The sequence below is a fragment of the Filicampus tigris genome, chromosome 6 (genome assembly GCF_054856515.1).
Source record: "Filicampus tigris isolate MCC_2025a chromosome 6, RoL_Ftig_1.0, whole genome shotgun sequence".
Lineage (NCBI taxonomy): Eukaryota > Metazoa > Chordata > Actinopteri > Syngnathiformes > Syngnathidae > Filicampus > Filicampus tigris.
In genome coordinates, this window is record NC_141222.1 from 26,685,905 (window position 1) to 26,701,970 (window position 16,066).

Here is a 16,066-nt window from a genome sequence, read left to right on the forward strand (position 1 = left end):
AAACGATGGACTTTGATTTCAGTGGTGAGCTGATACTGTTTGTTTTTTGCATGAGACCTAAGTTCAGGGAGAGTCAGAGGACAATCTCTTCGGTTTGTTGATTTTGGCCGACAGTCCTTCCAAAAAGAGAAGCTAGGCCGTCATTTTCGATTATTATTTGAGAGGAGGCCTTTTGTTTTTTTTTCCTATGGTCGGAAAATAGAGGCATCTATTTGGGCTCAGGGGTATATTTATTTGAGGGAGGAGTCTATTTGAGAGGAGGCTTTTATTGTATGTTAGAGTACGGTTGCTGCTTCCCAGCGGCGTAAGAAGTGAAGGGACTATTTAGGAGTGAGGCGTTCATTGAAGGAGACATATTGGAGCTTTATACCTGAAGGGTAAAATGTTTTTTTTTTTTTTTTTTTTTATAAAAAGAAGACATCTATTGGGGGGAAGGAATTTGTTGTTTATTTATTCGAAGGGGGAACAATTAGAGTGGACTTTATTTGTGTTTATGTGTAAGATTACTGTTTTTTTTTCCTGAGGGTAAAAATTTAAAAAACAATTTGGGGTGAGGTGTTTATTGAAGAGCCAGCGACTTGGTAGAGGAAGCCTTCATTTTTTAAAATGTTTGTGTAAGGTCGGTGCTTTTGGGGAGGGTGTTTATGTGAAGGAAGCATCAATTTGAGAGGCCTTTTTTGTATGCGTGTGTAGGTTTATTCCTGAGGGTAAACATTTTGAAAATCTGCTTGGGGAGAGGTATTCATTTATTTCAAGAGTCAGCAATTTGAGAGGAAGTCTTTATTTGTAAAAAAAAAAAAAAAAAAAAAGAAAAAAAAAGTCTTAATACTTTACTTGAGGATAAAAAAAAGCTATAGGGTGAAATGTGTTTTTTTATTCAGATAAGGCGTTTATTCAAGATGAGGAATTTATTTGTATATTTATATAAGAGTTGAGCTTTATTTCTACAGAGAAAAAAAAATATTCAGACATTTGAGGTAAGGTGTTCATTAATTTGAAGGGTCAGCGATATGACATTAAGTGTCAGACATTATTTGAAAAATGTTTGTGTAAGGTTAAAGCTTTCAGGAGATAAAGAAGCAATGTTTTTAGGGTGAGGTGTTTATTTGTTTGTTTACACTTAAACTGTGACTAACAGTCACTTTTTTTTTTCTTTTTCTGTTTGGAAAACCAAACATTGAACACGCAATGTGACTCAACAGCAGAAAGTCCAGAACACAATTACACAATTGTAATTTTACATTTGCACAAGATGGACATTTTTGCATTTGTGGTTACCGGTAAATTGATTTTGTTAGTAAAATATTGAATGGTACCAAAAGTAATAAATAAATACATTTTGTCATTCAATTATTTTGACATGTCAGTTTAAAATTGAAACCTTTTGATTTCTAATACAATTATAATTCCTAAGGGAAGGTTTGGTACATGTTTGAAAAAACAGCAACAAATTTTCTTTTCTTTTTTACTTTTTTTAAAGCTCAATTGTCAATTTGACCTGCAATACTTATGTTGCAATGAAAACCAGCCGTTCAGTTTAAACATTTACAATAAATTGTTTTAAGAAAACGTTTGCTAAATCTCTTGCATTGGCTTTATGCTCTTTTAATATTCTTTAAATTGTTTTTGCAATTACCTGTGTAAACACTGTCTTTAAAAGCATCAAACTACCCCGTTTTGTAGTTCACAAATATTATGTATTATACATATGTATTTTAAAATTGTATTACCGGTACTTAAAATATATCAATCAGGCTAACCCGTTGATAACACTTTAAAAAAAAAACCACTCAAATTAATGATTAATTAATTTTTCTTTTTAATCATTAATTAATTAATGATTAATTAATTTGGGGGAAGGAGCACAACCAATGCAACAAATAAAACTGTTTATTTCAATTATAAAATAATTCATGCTCTGTTTTATAATGATATATTATCACCCAATTATTTAATATAATAAAAATATTACATAAAGTGGACGCCCGCATATTTGCGGTTCGGCATTCACTAATAAACCCACTGGTCTGTGAGGTTTTTTTTGTGGAAACCCTTACTTATCCATGTGTATTTATTTTTTTTATACTTGATTCCCAGCTTTCTCACATTTTTTTTCTTTCTTTTTGGAATGATATTATAAGTGTCAAGTGTCAATTTTATTTATTTTAATTTTTGCAACTCGTGGCAGGGCTCAGTATATTTATATGTACGGTAGATGTGAAATTGTATTGTTTACTAATATTCTTAAAAATTGTATTATTCAAAATAAATCAAATTAATTATTAAAAAAAAATAAATAATAATAATAAAAAAATAATCAATCTCTTTTAACTAACCCATTTTGAAGTAAAGACACTGAGAACTGTCAACCGTCCATTAATTTTCTGACATTTATTTTACATGGTGGCCTGCTGGACACTCAATTAGGTACACCGCATCCACAACATCAGTCAATTTGTTCCGTGTCATTTCCCGTAGGTTGTTTTTTTTTAATTGCACACAGCTGTCCATGTTAGATTCCTGGGAGTTGAAAAAAATAAAAGTCAATGCGAGCAAAAGTTATCAGGACGTTCTGTTTGCGCACAGGCGTCACCGGTCTCCGGACGGAATGGAACACAACGCTGGGGAATTCCCGCAGCCTGGCGGAAAAGCGTCATTAAATAAGTCCGCGTGGTTCACTTGCCGTCAGTGGGCGTGGTCCGAGTCCGAGTCGCTGTAGTTGGGTACCAAGGAGCTTGAACTTGCGTCTTGCTCGGTAGTTTTGAGTTCCTGCGACGCCGTCGGTGGCGCCGACTCCTGTGACTCCGACTTCCTGCGGATGAGGGGGGTCTGCGAGGGGCCCAGCGCTTTGGCCAGGGCCGCCTCCTTGCCCTGCTGGCCCAGTTTGTGGAGCAGACCCCCCGAGGTGGTTGCGGTGGAGGTGGCGCCGAACCACGAGCGTGAGGAGATCTCCTGCCGTTTGCTGCGTTGCTTGTCCTCGTACGCTGAGGGGGGGGAGGGGCCCACAGGGTTCGGGTTATATAAAAAAAAAATATCAAAAAATAAAAATATATAATAATAATAATAATAGTAATAATAATAAAAATATGCATCATTCACCGCAAATTCACGGATTATTACTCAATTGTTTTGTCTGTTTTTTTACAGCACAGCGGTGCCTGGAGATTCAAGTTAATTTGGTTCCGTGACCACACTCGTCACGCAAAGCACTTGCGTCCCAAATCATCTTTCCCCATTGAGATGAAGGGGGATCCCTCAATGAATTATTCCATTTCAGGCTCCCCAGTGCTTTTAAATAAGGGAACGAGCACAAAAAAGTTTGAATATGACATTTTTTTAACAGAAAACTAAAGGCAATCATGGCACATGTTTGTACAAAAAAAAGTGGAAATTGAAAAACAAAGTTGCATGCCTACAGGAAAACTATAGTAAATATATTTTTTGAAAAAGAAGAAAAAAAAAAAAAGTGAATTGACCAGAGCTGGGCATTGCCTAACCATCACAAAGTTCCCGTTTGCAAACAAAACCAAAAAAAAAACAACAATTTGGGTTAAAAAAAAAAAAAAAAAAAAAAAAAAAAAAAAGGAGCGAACCGCTACAAACCAGACAGTTGGGTCAAATTGACCCAAGTGGAAGTTTTGGTCAAAACTGATTTTTTTTGTTTTTGTTTTTTTACCCAGCAGTTTTAAGAGTGTAGCATTTTATTCAAGAATGAAGTCACATTTCATTAACATAAAGTCATAATCTTAGGAGAACAGGGTAATAAAAAAATGAGGAAAAGGCCATAATATGAGAATGGTCCTATTTTCTACCATATAGTGAACCTAAGAAACCTAAAACAATTGTTAAAGAGCTCACCTATTAACTGTTTTATTGCTTTGGCGCCATCTTGTGGCCTAGTGTTGCTCTAACTGAGTCAAGCTGGTCTATTGCAGCCATGTTGCGGCATCTCTAGGCAGGTGCTGAAATACTTTTGTTGTTTGCAACAGTGCTCGGTCCTTACACTGCACACACAAATCCTACTGTTTGGCAAACTGGCATCGCCAGTGTGTCTACGTGACAAGGTTTGGATTCTGGTAACATTTGGCCTGAATTTGGGAATTTGAAAACGAAGGAGCCCTTGTAAAATTGCCAAGCGAAGCCTAAAATGGCTCTGTGCAACTTCCTGTGTGTTTTTGGGGAACTCACAGTCTGGCGTCTGGAAGCTGAGCAGCGCCGCCAGCCTCTTGTCCTGCTCGCGCTCGGGCAGCAGCGGTATGCTCAGGTTGGTCCTTGCCCTCACCGCGTCATCCTTCTCCTCCTTCTCCACCATCACCTTCTTCTCCATCTGCGGCATAACAGTACAGTGGTGCAATCACCAACCTTTTCGGATAGGACCACAGCCGCAAGTTATGATTATTTTGATAATTGATGATAAATAAGTCGATTATTGTTCCCATTAATTGATGTATCTGATTAAAAAAATAAAATAAAAAATTAATCAGAAAACAGGTGAGCCGTGATTGGTTGTAACCCGAGCCCTGAGAAGCGAAACTGTGATGTCATTTTCAGTCGACAGCAAGTGACAAAATGGCCGCCCCCTGGGATGGGACCAAAACGGGTGAATTTCACTGCTCAACTCATATTCCACAAACGCAATATCAATCAGAATGCCATGTTTGGACTGGTGAAGGCGCACAGAACATGTTATTGCAAAAAACACTTCCACTTTAACTTAAACAATGAATTGATGAACAAAATAGTTGTCGTTTAATCACTCATTTAGGCCCCACCCGTTAACGGCAGACATCCAACACGCAAACACTGCTAACAGGAGGCGGTTTTACCCTGAACTTCCTGCGCAGGGCGCTGTTGATCTGGAAGTCGTCCTTCCATGCGGCCTGGTGGTCCTGCAGCTCCACGAGTGAAGGCAGAGCCTTGTTGAGCTTCTCCTTGTCCTTCCCGCCGTGGTCCAGCTTGAACATGGCGTCCGTCTCCAGCTTCTCCTTCTCTTCGCGCTCTTGGTGTGGGGGGGGGGGGAGGGGACGGTTACACGGCGACAACCACATTCATGTTCACGGCTTCACGTTGTCTTTCCTTCTTTCTACCTTTCCTTCTCCATTCACACCTTTCTGACATCCTTCCCTCCCTCCGTTAGGAAAAGTGCCACTCAAGTACCGGTAGTGAGTATCTGCTCGTTTTCAGCCATGTCCCATCGCTCCTCCTTCCTGCTGGCGCCGCTGACGATGACGTAGTCGCAGGCGGCCGGGTCCGTCTGCATCTCAATGTAGTTGACGCACAGGTGGCACTTCATACGGAACCTGCCGAGAGGACGGATTTGAATCTGGGTTGCGGTTACGCCCTACACCGCACTCCTCGTTTGTACTCACCTGTAGATGGGCGTAGTGAAGTAGTTACCCACTTTCTTCTTCTCCGCATTGTACCGGACACCTGAGCGACAAAAACAATCAACCGTGAGGATGGAGCGAGCGCAGGCATAAAAACAAAAAAAGCATCAGCATAATACGTACCCATGCCGATGTGGTTCTTGCAGCCGTCGCACCAAATGTTGTACGGCATTTCAAACCTGCGCACAAAAAAAAAACAATCAAGAAATTACACAACGATGTGCCGAATGCATGTTGTTGCTGTTGAACCCAATGGAGGCTTCAGAGTCACAGAGCTGTAATATCTAAAGGATGAAGTTGTGTATTTTTGTGGATAATGTGTAAAATCCCAAATTAGGTTGACACCTTTGAGAAATAAATCTTACATTTATAATGATACAAGAATATTGTTTTATTCAATTCAAGGGAAAAAATGCAATCTTACATTAATAAAGCCAACAATATCACGAGAGTAAAGTTGCTCTTAACGTTGCCAGAATGAAGTTGGATTTAAAATTGTCTTTTGGCGATAACAATGCGTGATCATTTATTATTTTAAAAAATTGCTTTTGGTTGTGTACGAACCTGATGATGAGGATGCCTTGGGACAGCTTCCTGGCACGCTCCCGCAAGGCGTGTGTTTTGTGGTAGCCATTGAGAGAGCCATGCTGGAGATGAGAAACAAACACATGACCAACAGACAAAAAACCCCAATAAATAAATTTTAAAAAAACACTATCATCCTACAGACCTTAGCCGGATTGAAGTCCGGTGGGTAATACTTGTTTGTTCCTTTTCGTTCTCCCTGCAAGACAACATAAGAGAGTTTGTTGTGTTGGAAAACAACAACGCTTGAATGTAGCGTGACGGCCATCTCACCATCTTGGTGACGAAACCTCTGCACGGGTCACAGAGTCAGTCTGTGTTTAGAAACAACGTTAAAAAAAAAAAAACGTGATTAATAGTGAGCCACAAGGTGCCTAGAAAGGAGCTCTGGGGTGCACCTTAAAGTACAAAAAACTCAAAATATAACGTAATGCAGATGACAGGGACAGTGTAACACGTTTAATGCAATTGTTGGGTGACTACTGAGTGATTTTCACTGTAAACGGGGATTGCTGTGATATGCTGCTACCTATTTGACCAGTATTAAGTGCATTTCTCCCTTTGACAGCACGGTGACTCATAAGATAACAAGGAATAACATAACAACGACATTAACTACTTACCTTGACTAAATGTGCAGACTATGATGGTAACAAGAGTGTTATTCAAACATAATGCAACACAAATAAAACGTTTTGGCTGGCATGTAACGTCAACCCAGCGAGAAAAATGAGCTAACATGCTAACTGATGTCTCTACGTAGATTGTGACCCAAACACGTAATAAAAATAATCTTATTTTCGAGCCACAGGCCAATTTGTATAACTTGTTAATGTGAAACCTTAAGGTTTAACCGTGAAAATAGGTTCAAATACTTACAAATGTTGATGAACACACTGACGGGCGAGGGCAAGCATTCACCCGAGATGTTTTGTGGAGCTGGAGAGCGTAGACGCGAACAAGACGTCCTAAAAACGTCACGAAAAGTGTCCCAATTTAAAAAATAAATAAAAAGGACAGCTTTACTGGTGCTGAGATACTTTTCATACTACGAATACGTTAAATTTCCTGAACGAAATGGTAAACATTTACAAATGCGAACGTTTTGAGGTGCCTGAAACCGCCGTAAATCGTATAATGTCGCAAATGTGAGCATCCTAAAACGGTGTAATTCTTGCACTGTTCATGGCATAAATTGAAATATGGTATAATATATGAAGTGATAATGTATTGGTGACATAATAAAACTGATCACAGACAACATTTCACTTTAAATTGTAAGTTCAGGTAGCAGCTTTTTGCCGTAAATTGGTGTGTATTGTCGCATATATACAAGCGTGTGCAAAATAGTACATCTCTTGCGTTTTTTTTTTTTAATACTTCGTGGGCGTTAGAGTAGTAGATAGTATATAGAAACAATTACTAGGATGAGTGGGGACTTGTTTTGAATGTAGAAATAATACATTAGATTCTACAGCCTCTCTTCTCAAAACATTTCTGGTGGGTGACGTTTGGCGGACGTGACGTCAGACCCAACAACAGAGGATTGTGGGAAGATATGGCATGCCGGGTGACAACGTGTGACAGGCGCAGAAGAAGTTGTATATAAAACCGTGAAGGGTTCGAGTCGATCGTCGCCGGTTAACGATGGAAGGAAACGCGCTACCGCACAAGCGCTACATTTGCTCATTCCCACCGTGTACGGCGGCCTACGACAAGCAGTGGAAGCTGGACGCCCACCTGTGCTCGCACACCGGCGTCAGGCCACACGCGTGTCCGCAAGACGGCTGCGCCAAGTCCTTCTGCACGCCGTACCACCTGGCCCGCCACCAGCTCACCCACAGTGGCCTGCGTCCCTTCCCCTGCTTAACAGAAGGCTGCAAGGAAGCCTTCAGCACCAACGCCAGCCGCGTGCGGCACTTTAGCCGCGTTCACGGCGCCACGCCAGAGAACAAGCGCTACGCTTGCACGGCGGACGGCTGCGGTGCCGCGTTCAAGAAGCACCAGCAGCTCAAGGCGCACATGAGCGAGCGCCACACGCACTTGCCTGCCTACGCTTGCACGCACGACGGCTGTGGCATGCGCTTCGATTTCCCGAGCCACCTCAAGCGACACCTCAAGGTCAGTGGTGAGAATCACTGTCATTTTTTTTTCAAACACACAAGTATCTGTACTTTGAGTGAAGTACAGAATGTGAATACCTTTGCCGTCTTTGTCCAAGGTTCACCAAGGCTACCCCTGCAACCATTCGGACTGCACCTTCAGAGGTTCCACCTGGACCGAGTACGTGAGGCACCGCAAGGAGCAGCACAAAACCCAGATGTTATGTCAGGAATGCGGCAAAGCTTTCAGGGACTCCTGGTTCCTGGAGCAGCACCGGCGCGTGCATGCCGACACGCGGCTGGTGTACCGGTGCCCGCGCGACGACTGCGACCGCTCCTTCACAACCACCTTCAATCTGCAGAGCCACCTGCGGTCCTTCCACGACGGGCTGCGACCCTTCGCCTGCGACCACCCGGGTTGCGGCCGCACCTTCGCCATGAAGCAGAGTCTACGGCGGCATGGCGTCGCACACGACCCGCAGCGGAAGAAGATGGCGCGGCCCAAGAGGTCGCTGGCGTCCCGGTTGAGCGGATGCAGCGACAAGGTGGCAAAAGGAAAGGTGTCCGAGCCCCAGAAGCCCACCGGGCCGGTGGAACTGGTACATCTCCTGCAGGACACGGCCCTGCTGGGCAAACCCCCACAGGAACTTTCGGTGGCGTTGACGTCACCGCTTACACTGTAGAGGAACCGTTATTAAATAGAAGTCCATTAATACGCCAAATGTTTCATTTCAGATTTTTATGATAAGTATGTGCTCTATTGTTTAATGATGTTTATATTGGCGTTAAATGGAGAAAAATGTGTTATTTTTCACAGAGCTGGGCATTCTGCCTATGTGACGGACCGGTCCACTTAAGACGAACACCCATTTTGTAGGTGATAAACGGGAAACGTAAATAAAAGTAGGACTAAGCATAGGTGGAAGCCCATTTTTTCCTTTGTACCGGTAATCGTGTATTTTCGCGGTGGCTAATGTTACTAGCTAATGATTAACATTAACTTGTTCACTGTGACAAATGTGTATTAGTATGTTTACTGGCTAACAATTGCTTATTGGTTGTTGCAAAGCACATTCACAATCATGTGTGTTCACGTTTAGTAGCATGGTCTCTGGCTAACTTGTCTATTAGCAAATTCACTGGCAAATTCCAATAATTATTGTTTATCAGCATGTTTTCTGGCTAAGGGCTAACAATTGTTTATTAGCTTGTTCACAGCATTTAGTAGCTGAAATGCTTAGACATTGCGTGTTCACTTGCTAATGCGGTATATTTATTAGTGTGTTTGCTGGTTAACACTCAAAACCTATTTGAACTATTAAAACAAACTTTCCATTCGATGGAATGTGTCACATGATCCCTGAGCATTTAATCAATTGAAAAGTGAAAATGTTCCAAGCTTCTTTCAAGTCTTACTTGATGTTTATGATAAAACTGCTCATATGTTAGCATACATGCTAATCTGTTGTTTTGGCTCATCGCGGTTCATTCTAGCAGTAATCCTATTTTACAAAAATAAATGCAAATGTCCAGATGTGTTGAAGTGGTAAATCATGTTGCCATGGCACTGTTGGCGTCGTCGTTTTCGTCAGGATCTTCTGGCTCGCCGGACCAGACTTGTACGCGTCCCTCGCTGGCGGTAAGGAGACGCGGCTGTGTAGGGTGGAAGGACAAAGACTGGACCACCGCTTTGCCCACAGGAAGCTTCAACGACAAACTACCCTGTTACACACACACACACAACAAAATATAAACCAAGAATCAAAAGTCCACAAGTTACATGTTCACTGGATAATGTTATGAACATGTGCACTGTATAAGTAAAAAAAAAAAAAAAAGGTATGTTTATAAACATGAGCACTAGCTAACATGGTGTTTTGGATAGCATTTTAACTTTACATATTTTTTTAAACATGTTCACTGGGTAACGGTTAACGTTAACAAGCATGTTCATTGGCTAAAAATGTTTATTAGCATGTTCAATGGCAAACCTGGTATCTTCATTTGTGTGTTCACTGGCTTCGGTGCTATGTGTTGTTTTACTGTAGCAAATGTGTTTGTGTTCACTGACTAACATTTTTACAAGCACGCTCACTGGCTAAAGTTTTAGGTTTTGTAGCATGGTTGCTTGCTAATGCATTATGTTTCATTTTGGTGGTAAATAACTAAGTCAGGGGTGCCCAAGTCCCATCCTCGAGATCCACTATCCAGCCTGTTTTAGATGTATCCCTTTGGCAACACACCGGCTTCAAATCATCAGGATTGTTATCAGGCTTTTGCAAAACTTGCTGATGAGCTGATCTTTTGAATCAGGTGTGTTGGAATAGGGATACACCTAAAACATGGATTAGGGGCTCTTGAGGACCGGACATAGGCACACCTGGGCTAAGTGGATTGGTCCTGTTTGGGCTAATGTGTTTTTTTTTTTCAATGTGTAACTCCATATGTTTTCTTTTGGCTAATGTGTGTTTATTACCATGTTCACTGGCTAACATGTTAACATGTTCCCTTTCAAATGTGTTTATTAGCATGTTCACCGGCTCGTGTTTTCATAACTCTCTTCACTTGCTAATGTTGTACACGGTATGTTTATTAGCATGTTCATCGACTAAAGCGGCATCTTCTCTAGCAAGTGTGCTCACTAGCTAGCTATTCATGTTAATAAGCGTATTTGTTGACTAAACATGGTATGTTTAATCATCTTCACGATCTTGTACATGTATTTGAATGGGTCTAGGCTGACCCTGTTTGTTTATTAGCATGTTTACCTGCTGATGTGCGATCACTCTTCAAATGTTCACTGGCCATTTTGTGTTTGTTAGCATGTGCATTGTGTAACGCGGCTTCCTTTAGTACATGCTAAAAAGCTAAAAATAGCGCCAATAGTGTCACATTTGCTCTAATGTTTCTATTCGCTATTGTTATTAACCTCCACCAGGTCCCAGATGTAGACGTGTCCGTCCTCTGAGCAGCTTAGTACGTGAGTGTCTTTGCAGGACAGGCAGCATTCCAGCTTGTATCCCTTCATCTTGTGTCCTGTGTACCTGCCGCACAAACACACAACTCAAGATAACCGCCCTCATTGAAAGTGTTTCTAAGATGGACGCCACTCACTCTCCCAGCATTTCTCCTGTACTCTTATCCAGTAGTCTGACTGTAGAGTCCAGGCTGGAGCTGAGTGTGCATTGGCCATCCTGACTGAAGCATACGCAGGTGATGGGACCTGAACAAAAAACACACACACACTGACGCAAGCAGCGACAAAACAACAACGCGACAAAGACAAAGGTCTCAGACTGTTGACGAAGTCCACATGGAGCTGTCCCATCCTCAGGTCGTAACGTCTCACTCGGCCATCCACAGACCTAAATGCAATCATCAACAATATTAATATTAACTCAAAAAAAAAAAAAAAAGAAAAAGGAATAAAGACCCAATAAATCCAATAAATAGACATTTTAAAAAAATGTTGAAAAGTGAGAGGTGCGAGGGGACCAACCCGGTGAGAAGCTCGTGTTTGGACACCTTCAGGCTACTGACGCTGTCTCGGGCCTCATCCAGAACTTGGATAGGCTCGTTTTTGCGGGACCTGGTGTCCCAACAGCGCACCGTCCCATCCAAGGAGCCTTGACCAGACCGGACACTCTGATTAACCAGCGGTCTTTGAACACAACGTTACAATTTTGTTGTGTTTTGTTTAACCTACCTGACAGGATGACAGTGCCCTCCTCGTTGAACTGCACACAGTTGACTTTCTGCGTAAAAGAAATGATGAAAACAAATGTCATAGGAGGCCGAGGGAGGGAGCGCGACGTGAGGGCGCACACAGACCGCGGCGTGTCCTCGAAGTTTGCGAGCCACCTGACCCGTGGCCACGTCCCACAGGATCACCGTCTTGTCAGAACTGCACGAGCAAATGTTGCTGTTGTCAAATGACCTGCGCGCACAAACAACACAATAACAGCTTTATTAAACACACACAACATAAGGCAGTTTTGAATTAGAATAGCCTTATTGTTACCATACCACAGTGATCATATGAGTGTGCATGCGTGAGTCTGTATCCTCTGTCCCAGCGGCAAACCAACACATCGTCTCATTGCAATGAAGACGACCTCGGCTGGCTCGCACAGGAGAATGAGGAGGTCGGGAGATAACATCGAGGAGATACAAATCCAAAATAACCGTTGCTTTGGCAACAGGTCGACAACAATTTCGGTCAGCCTTAAGTCTTTTACTGGAGCAGAAATAGTTCACTTATTCAGAGTCAGAAATCATTCTTTATCCCCTAAGCTAAGGAATAATGTTTAATAGCATGTTCTTTGGCTAATAGCATGCTGATTAGCATGTTCACTGGCTAACATGTGGATTAGCATGTTCACTGGCTAACATTTACATTAAATAGTGTGAGTTGGCATAAAATATACTGTCGCCGACTAATGCTATTTAACACGTTCACTTTCTAACATGCCTTGATTATTAGCGTGTTCGCTGGCTAACGATTCAAGTTGAACTCCCTGGCCGACATATTGTTTTTAGTGGGTTCACGGATTAACTCTTAAGAGTCCATTAGCATGCACACTGGCTTAAGTGTGGTTATTAGCATGTTTATTGGCTAGCGTAGATTTGTTTACATGATTACTTATACTTATATCTTGAGATTATTGTTTATGACTGTGTTTCACTTCTTGGTATATTTTTCTGAAGTGTTCAGACAGTATGTGGTGTTATTTTGCGCGATGACATTTTTCTTCTGTTGTTGAGATGCTCACCCGTCGGCGTCCAGCACCTCGTACCCGTGGCCGCTGTAGGTCTTGAGCAGCGTCCCTCGGCTGCCGCTCCATAGCTTCAGAGACTTGTCACCGCCGCAGGAGATCAGGTACTGGCCATCCACTGACAGACAAATAACCAGATATAAGATAAATATAAGCAGCCGGTGTAGTCGACAAGAACAAAATGTTTTAAATATTTCATTATCACCGTTGAAGCGGACTGCTCTGACGGCTCCTTGTTGACAGTCGATGGTTCGGAGAAGATGTTGAGGAAGCTGAGGGGTCTGAGGTTTGGGGAGAGGAAATGACATGATGCCTTCAATGTGCTGCGAGGAGAAACAAATAATTGAAAAGGTCAGATTGTAGCGTCAACAGTCCAAAAAAAAAAATGATAGAAGTCCGTGGTCACGTTCTTAAGGGTAGAGTTTGGGTGCAGTAAAGTCCACATTCACCATCTTAGATATGCAAAGGAAAAAAAGTGGCAATTCTACAAAAAGAAGCCTTTTTTTAAAGGTACTAAAGTCATTTTTTTGCAATTAAAACAATGACACAACTGGAACCGTTTAGAATTTCATTTTGAATCAGGTAGAAAAAGTGCCCATTACATATTTTTTTGGGGAAAAAAATCATCTTTGAGCAAGTCATCATCTTATATAAAGTGTTTTTCTAGTTTAGAAACTACAAAACGAGAATCGTCATATTTTTCCAAAGAAAAAAGCAATGTAGCAAGGTCAACATTTCATGAAAAAGAGCTTTTTTTATGGTTGTAAAAATCTGTTTTTGAGTCAATGTACATTATTGCTTGTGTGTGTTTTTTGTCGCTTAGAACCTTTTGCAATATGATGTATATTCCAAAAATCTACTTGGAATACGACGGGAAACCTGCTAAAAAAAATGTCACTAAACGCCATGTAATACTTGGGAAAGTCTCTACACGTACATCTAAATTCCTGAAAGCAAAACAGTATTTTATTTCTTTCAGTAACTTTCATCTCAGAAATGTATGAAATGAAGAATGCTGTATTGAACCCCCCACAATGCAGTTTCAACTCTCTGGTAATTCATAGTTGCCAAATGGTTTTCACAGTGTAAACAATGTTTAAATGATGTTGCACACAAACAATTATTTAGAATTTACTTACTCAAAAGTTGAGACTTGAGACGTTATGCGAATATTTACGATGTGTTTATCTCCTTGAATTAAATGGCTGCTGGCGATCATTTGTAACGTAAACACTGCGTGGTCATTTACTGCCGATTTAATCTAAATTGCTTTCACTCCCGCAATTTAACATCAGTACCATTAAAAAAAATTCATGCACAACAACGAATGTTTGCACAAAATTCCTACTTCCGCGGTTGGAGAGGAACTATCGCAACGTCATTTCCGCTAGAATGTACGGTGCTTCGTGGGATATTTGTTTCTTTTCAAAATAAGAGGTCGAAACGTTTTCTTCCCATTTCAATGTTGACTCCGTTTGAAGTGACTACTTTTACTTTGATGGACAAAAGAAAAGCCTTCCACTTAGTCCATTCAGTCATGTACGAGCAACTGCTTTTCAATCACCGTCAAGCTTCCTAAAACATTTGCCACCGAAAAAAAACACTTTTATTGTAACTACAATGTCCTCTAACAACATGGCGGATCCCAGGAGACAAAACAAGATATTACGGTGAGTTTATTTTTGTTTTTGTAGTCTGTCGCAGCCAGACTGCTAGCTGAAAATGCTAACGGTGGCTAACTGAGGTCGCTCTAAAGCGATTATAGCTGTCAAGTGACGCAAGTTTGGAAATCGAATGTAACGGAAAATCGGAATGTCCATACGTACGCATTATGACACAATTGCATTCCCGTGACAGGTACAAGCCTCCCACCACAGAGTCCAATCCCACATTGGAGGACCCCACACCGGACTACATGAACCTGCTGGGAATGATCTTTAGCATGTGTGGACTCATGCTCAAGGTGATCCGCACGCACGCACACGCAAAAATACATACATACATGAACACACACCCTCAGATAGACACACATGCACACAACACACACACACACACACACAATTCTGGCTAAACATCACAACAAATGGCAGCAATCCTTATATGGCATTTCACAAGCCAACGAAATGTTTTGTTTGGACCTGGTAGCTGAAGTGGTGCGCCTGGATCGCCGTCTACTGCTCCTTCATCAGCTTCGCCAACTCCAGAAGCTCCGAGGACACCAAACAGATGATGAGCAGCTTCATGTGAGTGCAGCACCCACGCACACGCTAAAAAGTATTTGATTGCACCAGAAAATTATCGCTAGAGTGGAAAAAGTGACACGATGCAGAAGCGTGCCCATCGAGCGCCGTACGTAGCGGATGCATTCGACAACATTGCTTCAAGGTCGGGTTGGAAATGACAACTAGCAGATTTCACATAAGTCCAGGAGTGTACATTTATTATTTTGGGGAGAAAATAACCTGCTGGTATTTTCTTTAAGAAAAAGTATGTTTTTCATGAATTACGTACTTTTTAAAGTAGTACAGAGTAGTGCGGGGGCGGGGCGCTGTATATGATGCATTTTCCGCAAATAATGACTTCTTTCTTCTCACTGGCTAAAATGACCGCACGCTTGTACTGTATTACGTACGACATATACCCCGACTAGTGGTAAGGTGACGTCACGGTTTTGGTGTGCAGGTTGTCCATCTCGGCCGTGGTCATGTCGTACCTTCAGAACCCTCAGCCCATGTCGCCGCCATGGTAACCGAGAGGAGGCACGGCAAAGCCGTAACGGACACTAACCGCACAGGAAGTCAACGAAATGGAGCTGAGAGGGCCGGCCAACTCGTTTTAACCTGTTTTTTTGTTTTTTGATGTTTTGCTACTTGATGCAAATGAATAAAAAGTTGGGATACAAAAAAAAATACTTTTTGGTGTGCTTTTGAAAGGCTTGATCAAACATTTGCTAACTTCACAACAGAGCAACAATTGTACACTGTGTACACCAGTTAATATTTTAAGACAGGTTTGAGGTTTTAAGTAGGGTTTCAAGAAATGAGTAGGGTTTCTAACAAGGGTTTGTGTTTGAAATTAGGATTTTAAGGCTTCAAAGTTGTTTCAAGACAGGGTTATGGTTTCAAACAAGATTTAAGATTAGCGTTTCAAGGCAGGGTTTGAGTTTCTAATTTGGGTTTCAAACCAGGATGAGGGCTTTCAAACAAGTGTTTGGGTT

At 41.7% G+C, this 16,066-nt stretch overlaps 4 protein-coding genes across 7 annotated transcripts; 2 read left to right on the forward strand and 2 right to left on the reverse strand.

Annotated features, from left to right (window-relative positions):
• Positions 1-2,372: 2,372 nt before the first annotated feature.
• yju2b (YJU2 splicing factor homolog B) lies at positions 2,373-8,514 on the reverse strand. 2 transcript variants are annotated; one of them, XM_086033291.1, is made up of 11 exons: positions 8,174-8,514; positions 6,852-6,940; positions 6,246-6,286; positions 6,118-6,171; positions 5,952-6,034; positions 5,511-5,566; positions 5,370-5,430; positions 5,158-5,300; positions 4,827-4,999; positions 4,189-4,327; positions 2,373-2,984 (listed from the first exon to the last, which is right to left on the reverse strand). In XM_086033291.1, exons 3-11 carry the CDS (start codon positions 6,246-6,248, stop codon positions 2,686-2,688), a joined length of 1,011 nt encoding a protein of 336 aa, XP_085889417.1. In that variant the 5' UTR covers positions 6,249-6,286; positions 6,852-6,940; positions 8,174-8,514; the 3' UTR covers positions 2,373-2,685. The 2 variants fall into 2 exon arrangements, with proteins under 2 accessions (XP_085889417.1, XP_085889416.1); XM_086033290.1 differs by lacking the exon at positions 8,174-8,514 and having other exon boundaries at positions 6,852-7,216.
• Positions 7,456-9,414, forward strand: LOC147146522 (transcription factor IIIA-like). Of its 2 annotated transcripts, none has more exons than XM_086033288.1 (2): positions 7,456-8,100; positions 8,194-9,414. In XM_086033288.1, exons 1-2 carry the CDS (start codon positions 7,620-7,622, stop codon positions 8,817-8,819), a joined length of 1,107 nt encoding a protein of 368 aa, XP_085889414.1. In that variant the 5' UTR covers positions 7,456-7,619; the 3' UTR covers positions 8,820-9,414. The 2 variants fall into 2 exon arrangements, with proteins under 2 accessions (XP_085889414.1, XP_085889415.1); XM_086033289.1 differs by having other exon boundaries at positions 7,459-8,093.
• Positions 9,415-9,423: 9 nt separating this feature from the next.
• wdr83 (WD repeat domain containing 83) lies at positions 9,424-14,878 on the reverse strand. Of its 2 annotated transcripts, none has more exons than XM_086033294.1 (10): positions 14,676-14,878; positions 13,055-13,172; positions 12,847-12,967; positions 11,906-12,011; positions 11,781-11,829; positions 11,574-11,700; positions 11,372-11,439; positions 11,189-11,297; positions 11,004-11,118; positions 9,424-9,796 (listed from the first exon to the last, which is right to left on the reverse strand). In XM_086033294.1, exons 2-10 carry the CDS (start codon positions 13,155-13,157, stop codon positions 9,626-9,628), a joined length of 969 nt encoding a protein of 322 aa, XP_085889420.1. In that variant the 5' UTR covers positions 13,158-13,172; positions 14,676-14,878; the 3' UTR covers positions 9,424-9,625. The 2 variants fall into 2 exon arrangements, with proteins under 2 accessions (XP_085889420.1, XP_085889419.1); XM_086033293.1 differs by lacking the exon at positions 14,676-14,878 and adding an exon at positions 13,989-14,236.
• Positions 14,306-15,760, forward strand: wdr83os (WD repeat domain 83 opposite strand). The gene is made up of 4 exons (XM_086033295.1): positions 14,306-14,519; positions 14,707-14,812; positions 14,995-15,092; positions 15,532-15,760. The coding sequence occupies exons 1-4, from the start codon at positions 14,470-14,472 to the stop codon at positions 15,596-15,598; spliced, it is 321 nt and encodes a 106-aa protein (XP_085889421.1). The 5' UTR covers positions 14,306-14,469; the 3' UTR covers positions 15,599-15,760.
• The last annotated feature ends 306 nt before the right edge of the window (positions 15,761-16,066 follow it).

Excerpts from the sequence above, each read along its gene's own strand:
- wdr83os (XM_086033295.1), top strand. The coding sequence starts at position 14,470 with ATGTCCTCTAACAACATGGCGGATCCCAGGAGACAAAACAAGATATTA. Across the intron at positions 14,520-14,706 it reads AGACAAAACAAGATATTACG|GTACAAGCCTCCCACCACAG; the intron begins GTGAGTTTATTT and ends TTCCCGTGACAG. Across the intron at positions 14,813-14,994 it reads TGTGTGGACTCATGCTCAAG|CTGAAGTGGTGCGCCTGGAT; the intron begins GTGATCCGCACG and ends TGGACCTGGTAG.
- LOC147146522 (XM_086033288.1), top strand. The coding sequence starts at position 7,620 with ATGGAAGGAAACGCGCTACCGCACAAGCGCTACATTTGCTCATTCCCA. Across the intron at positions 8,101-8,193 it reads GCGACACCTCAAGGTCAGTG|GTTCACCAAGGCTACCCCTG; the intron begins GTGAGAATCACT and ends TCTTTGTCCAAG.
- wdr83 (XM_086033294.1), bottom strand. The coding sequence starts at position 13,157 with ATGTCATTTCCTCTCCCCAAACCTCAGACCCCTCAGCTTCCTCAACAT. Across the intron at positions 12,012-12,846 it reads GAGGTGCTGGACGCCGACGG|GTCATTTGACAACAGCAACA; the intron begins GTGAGCATCTCA and ends TTGTGCGCGCAG. Across the intron at positions 11,701-11,780 it reads GGGCACTGTCATCCTGTCAG|GCTCCTTGGATGGGACGGTG; the intron begins GTAGGTTAAACA and ends GGTCTGGTCAAG.
- yju2b (XM_086033291.1), bottom strand. Across the intron at positions 5,567-5,951 it reads CAAGGCATCCTCATCATCAG|GTTTGAAATGCCGTACAACA; the intron begins GTTCGTACACAA and ends TTTTGTGCGCAG. Across the intron at positions 2,985-4,188 it reads CAGCTTCCAGACGCCAGACT|CGTACGAGGACAAGCAACGC; the intron begins GTGAGTTCCCCA and ends CCCCCCCCTCAG.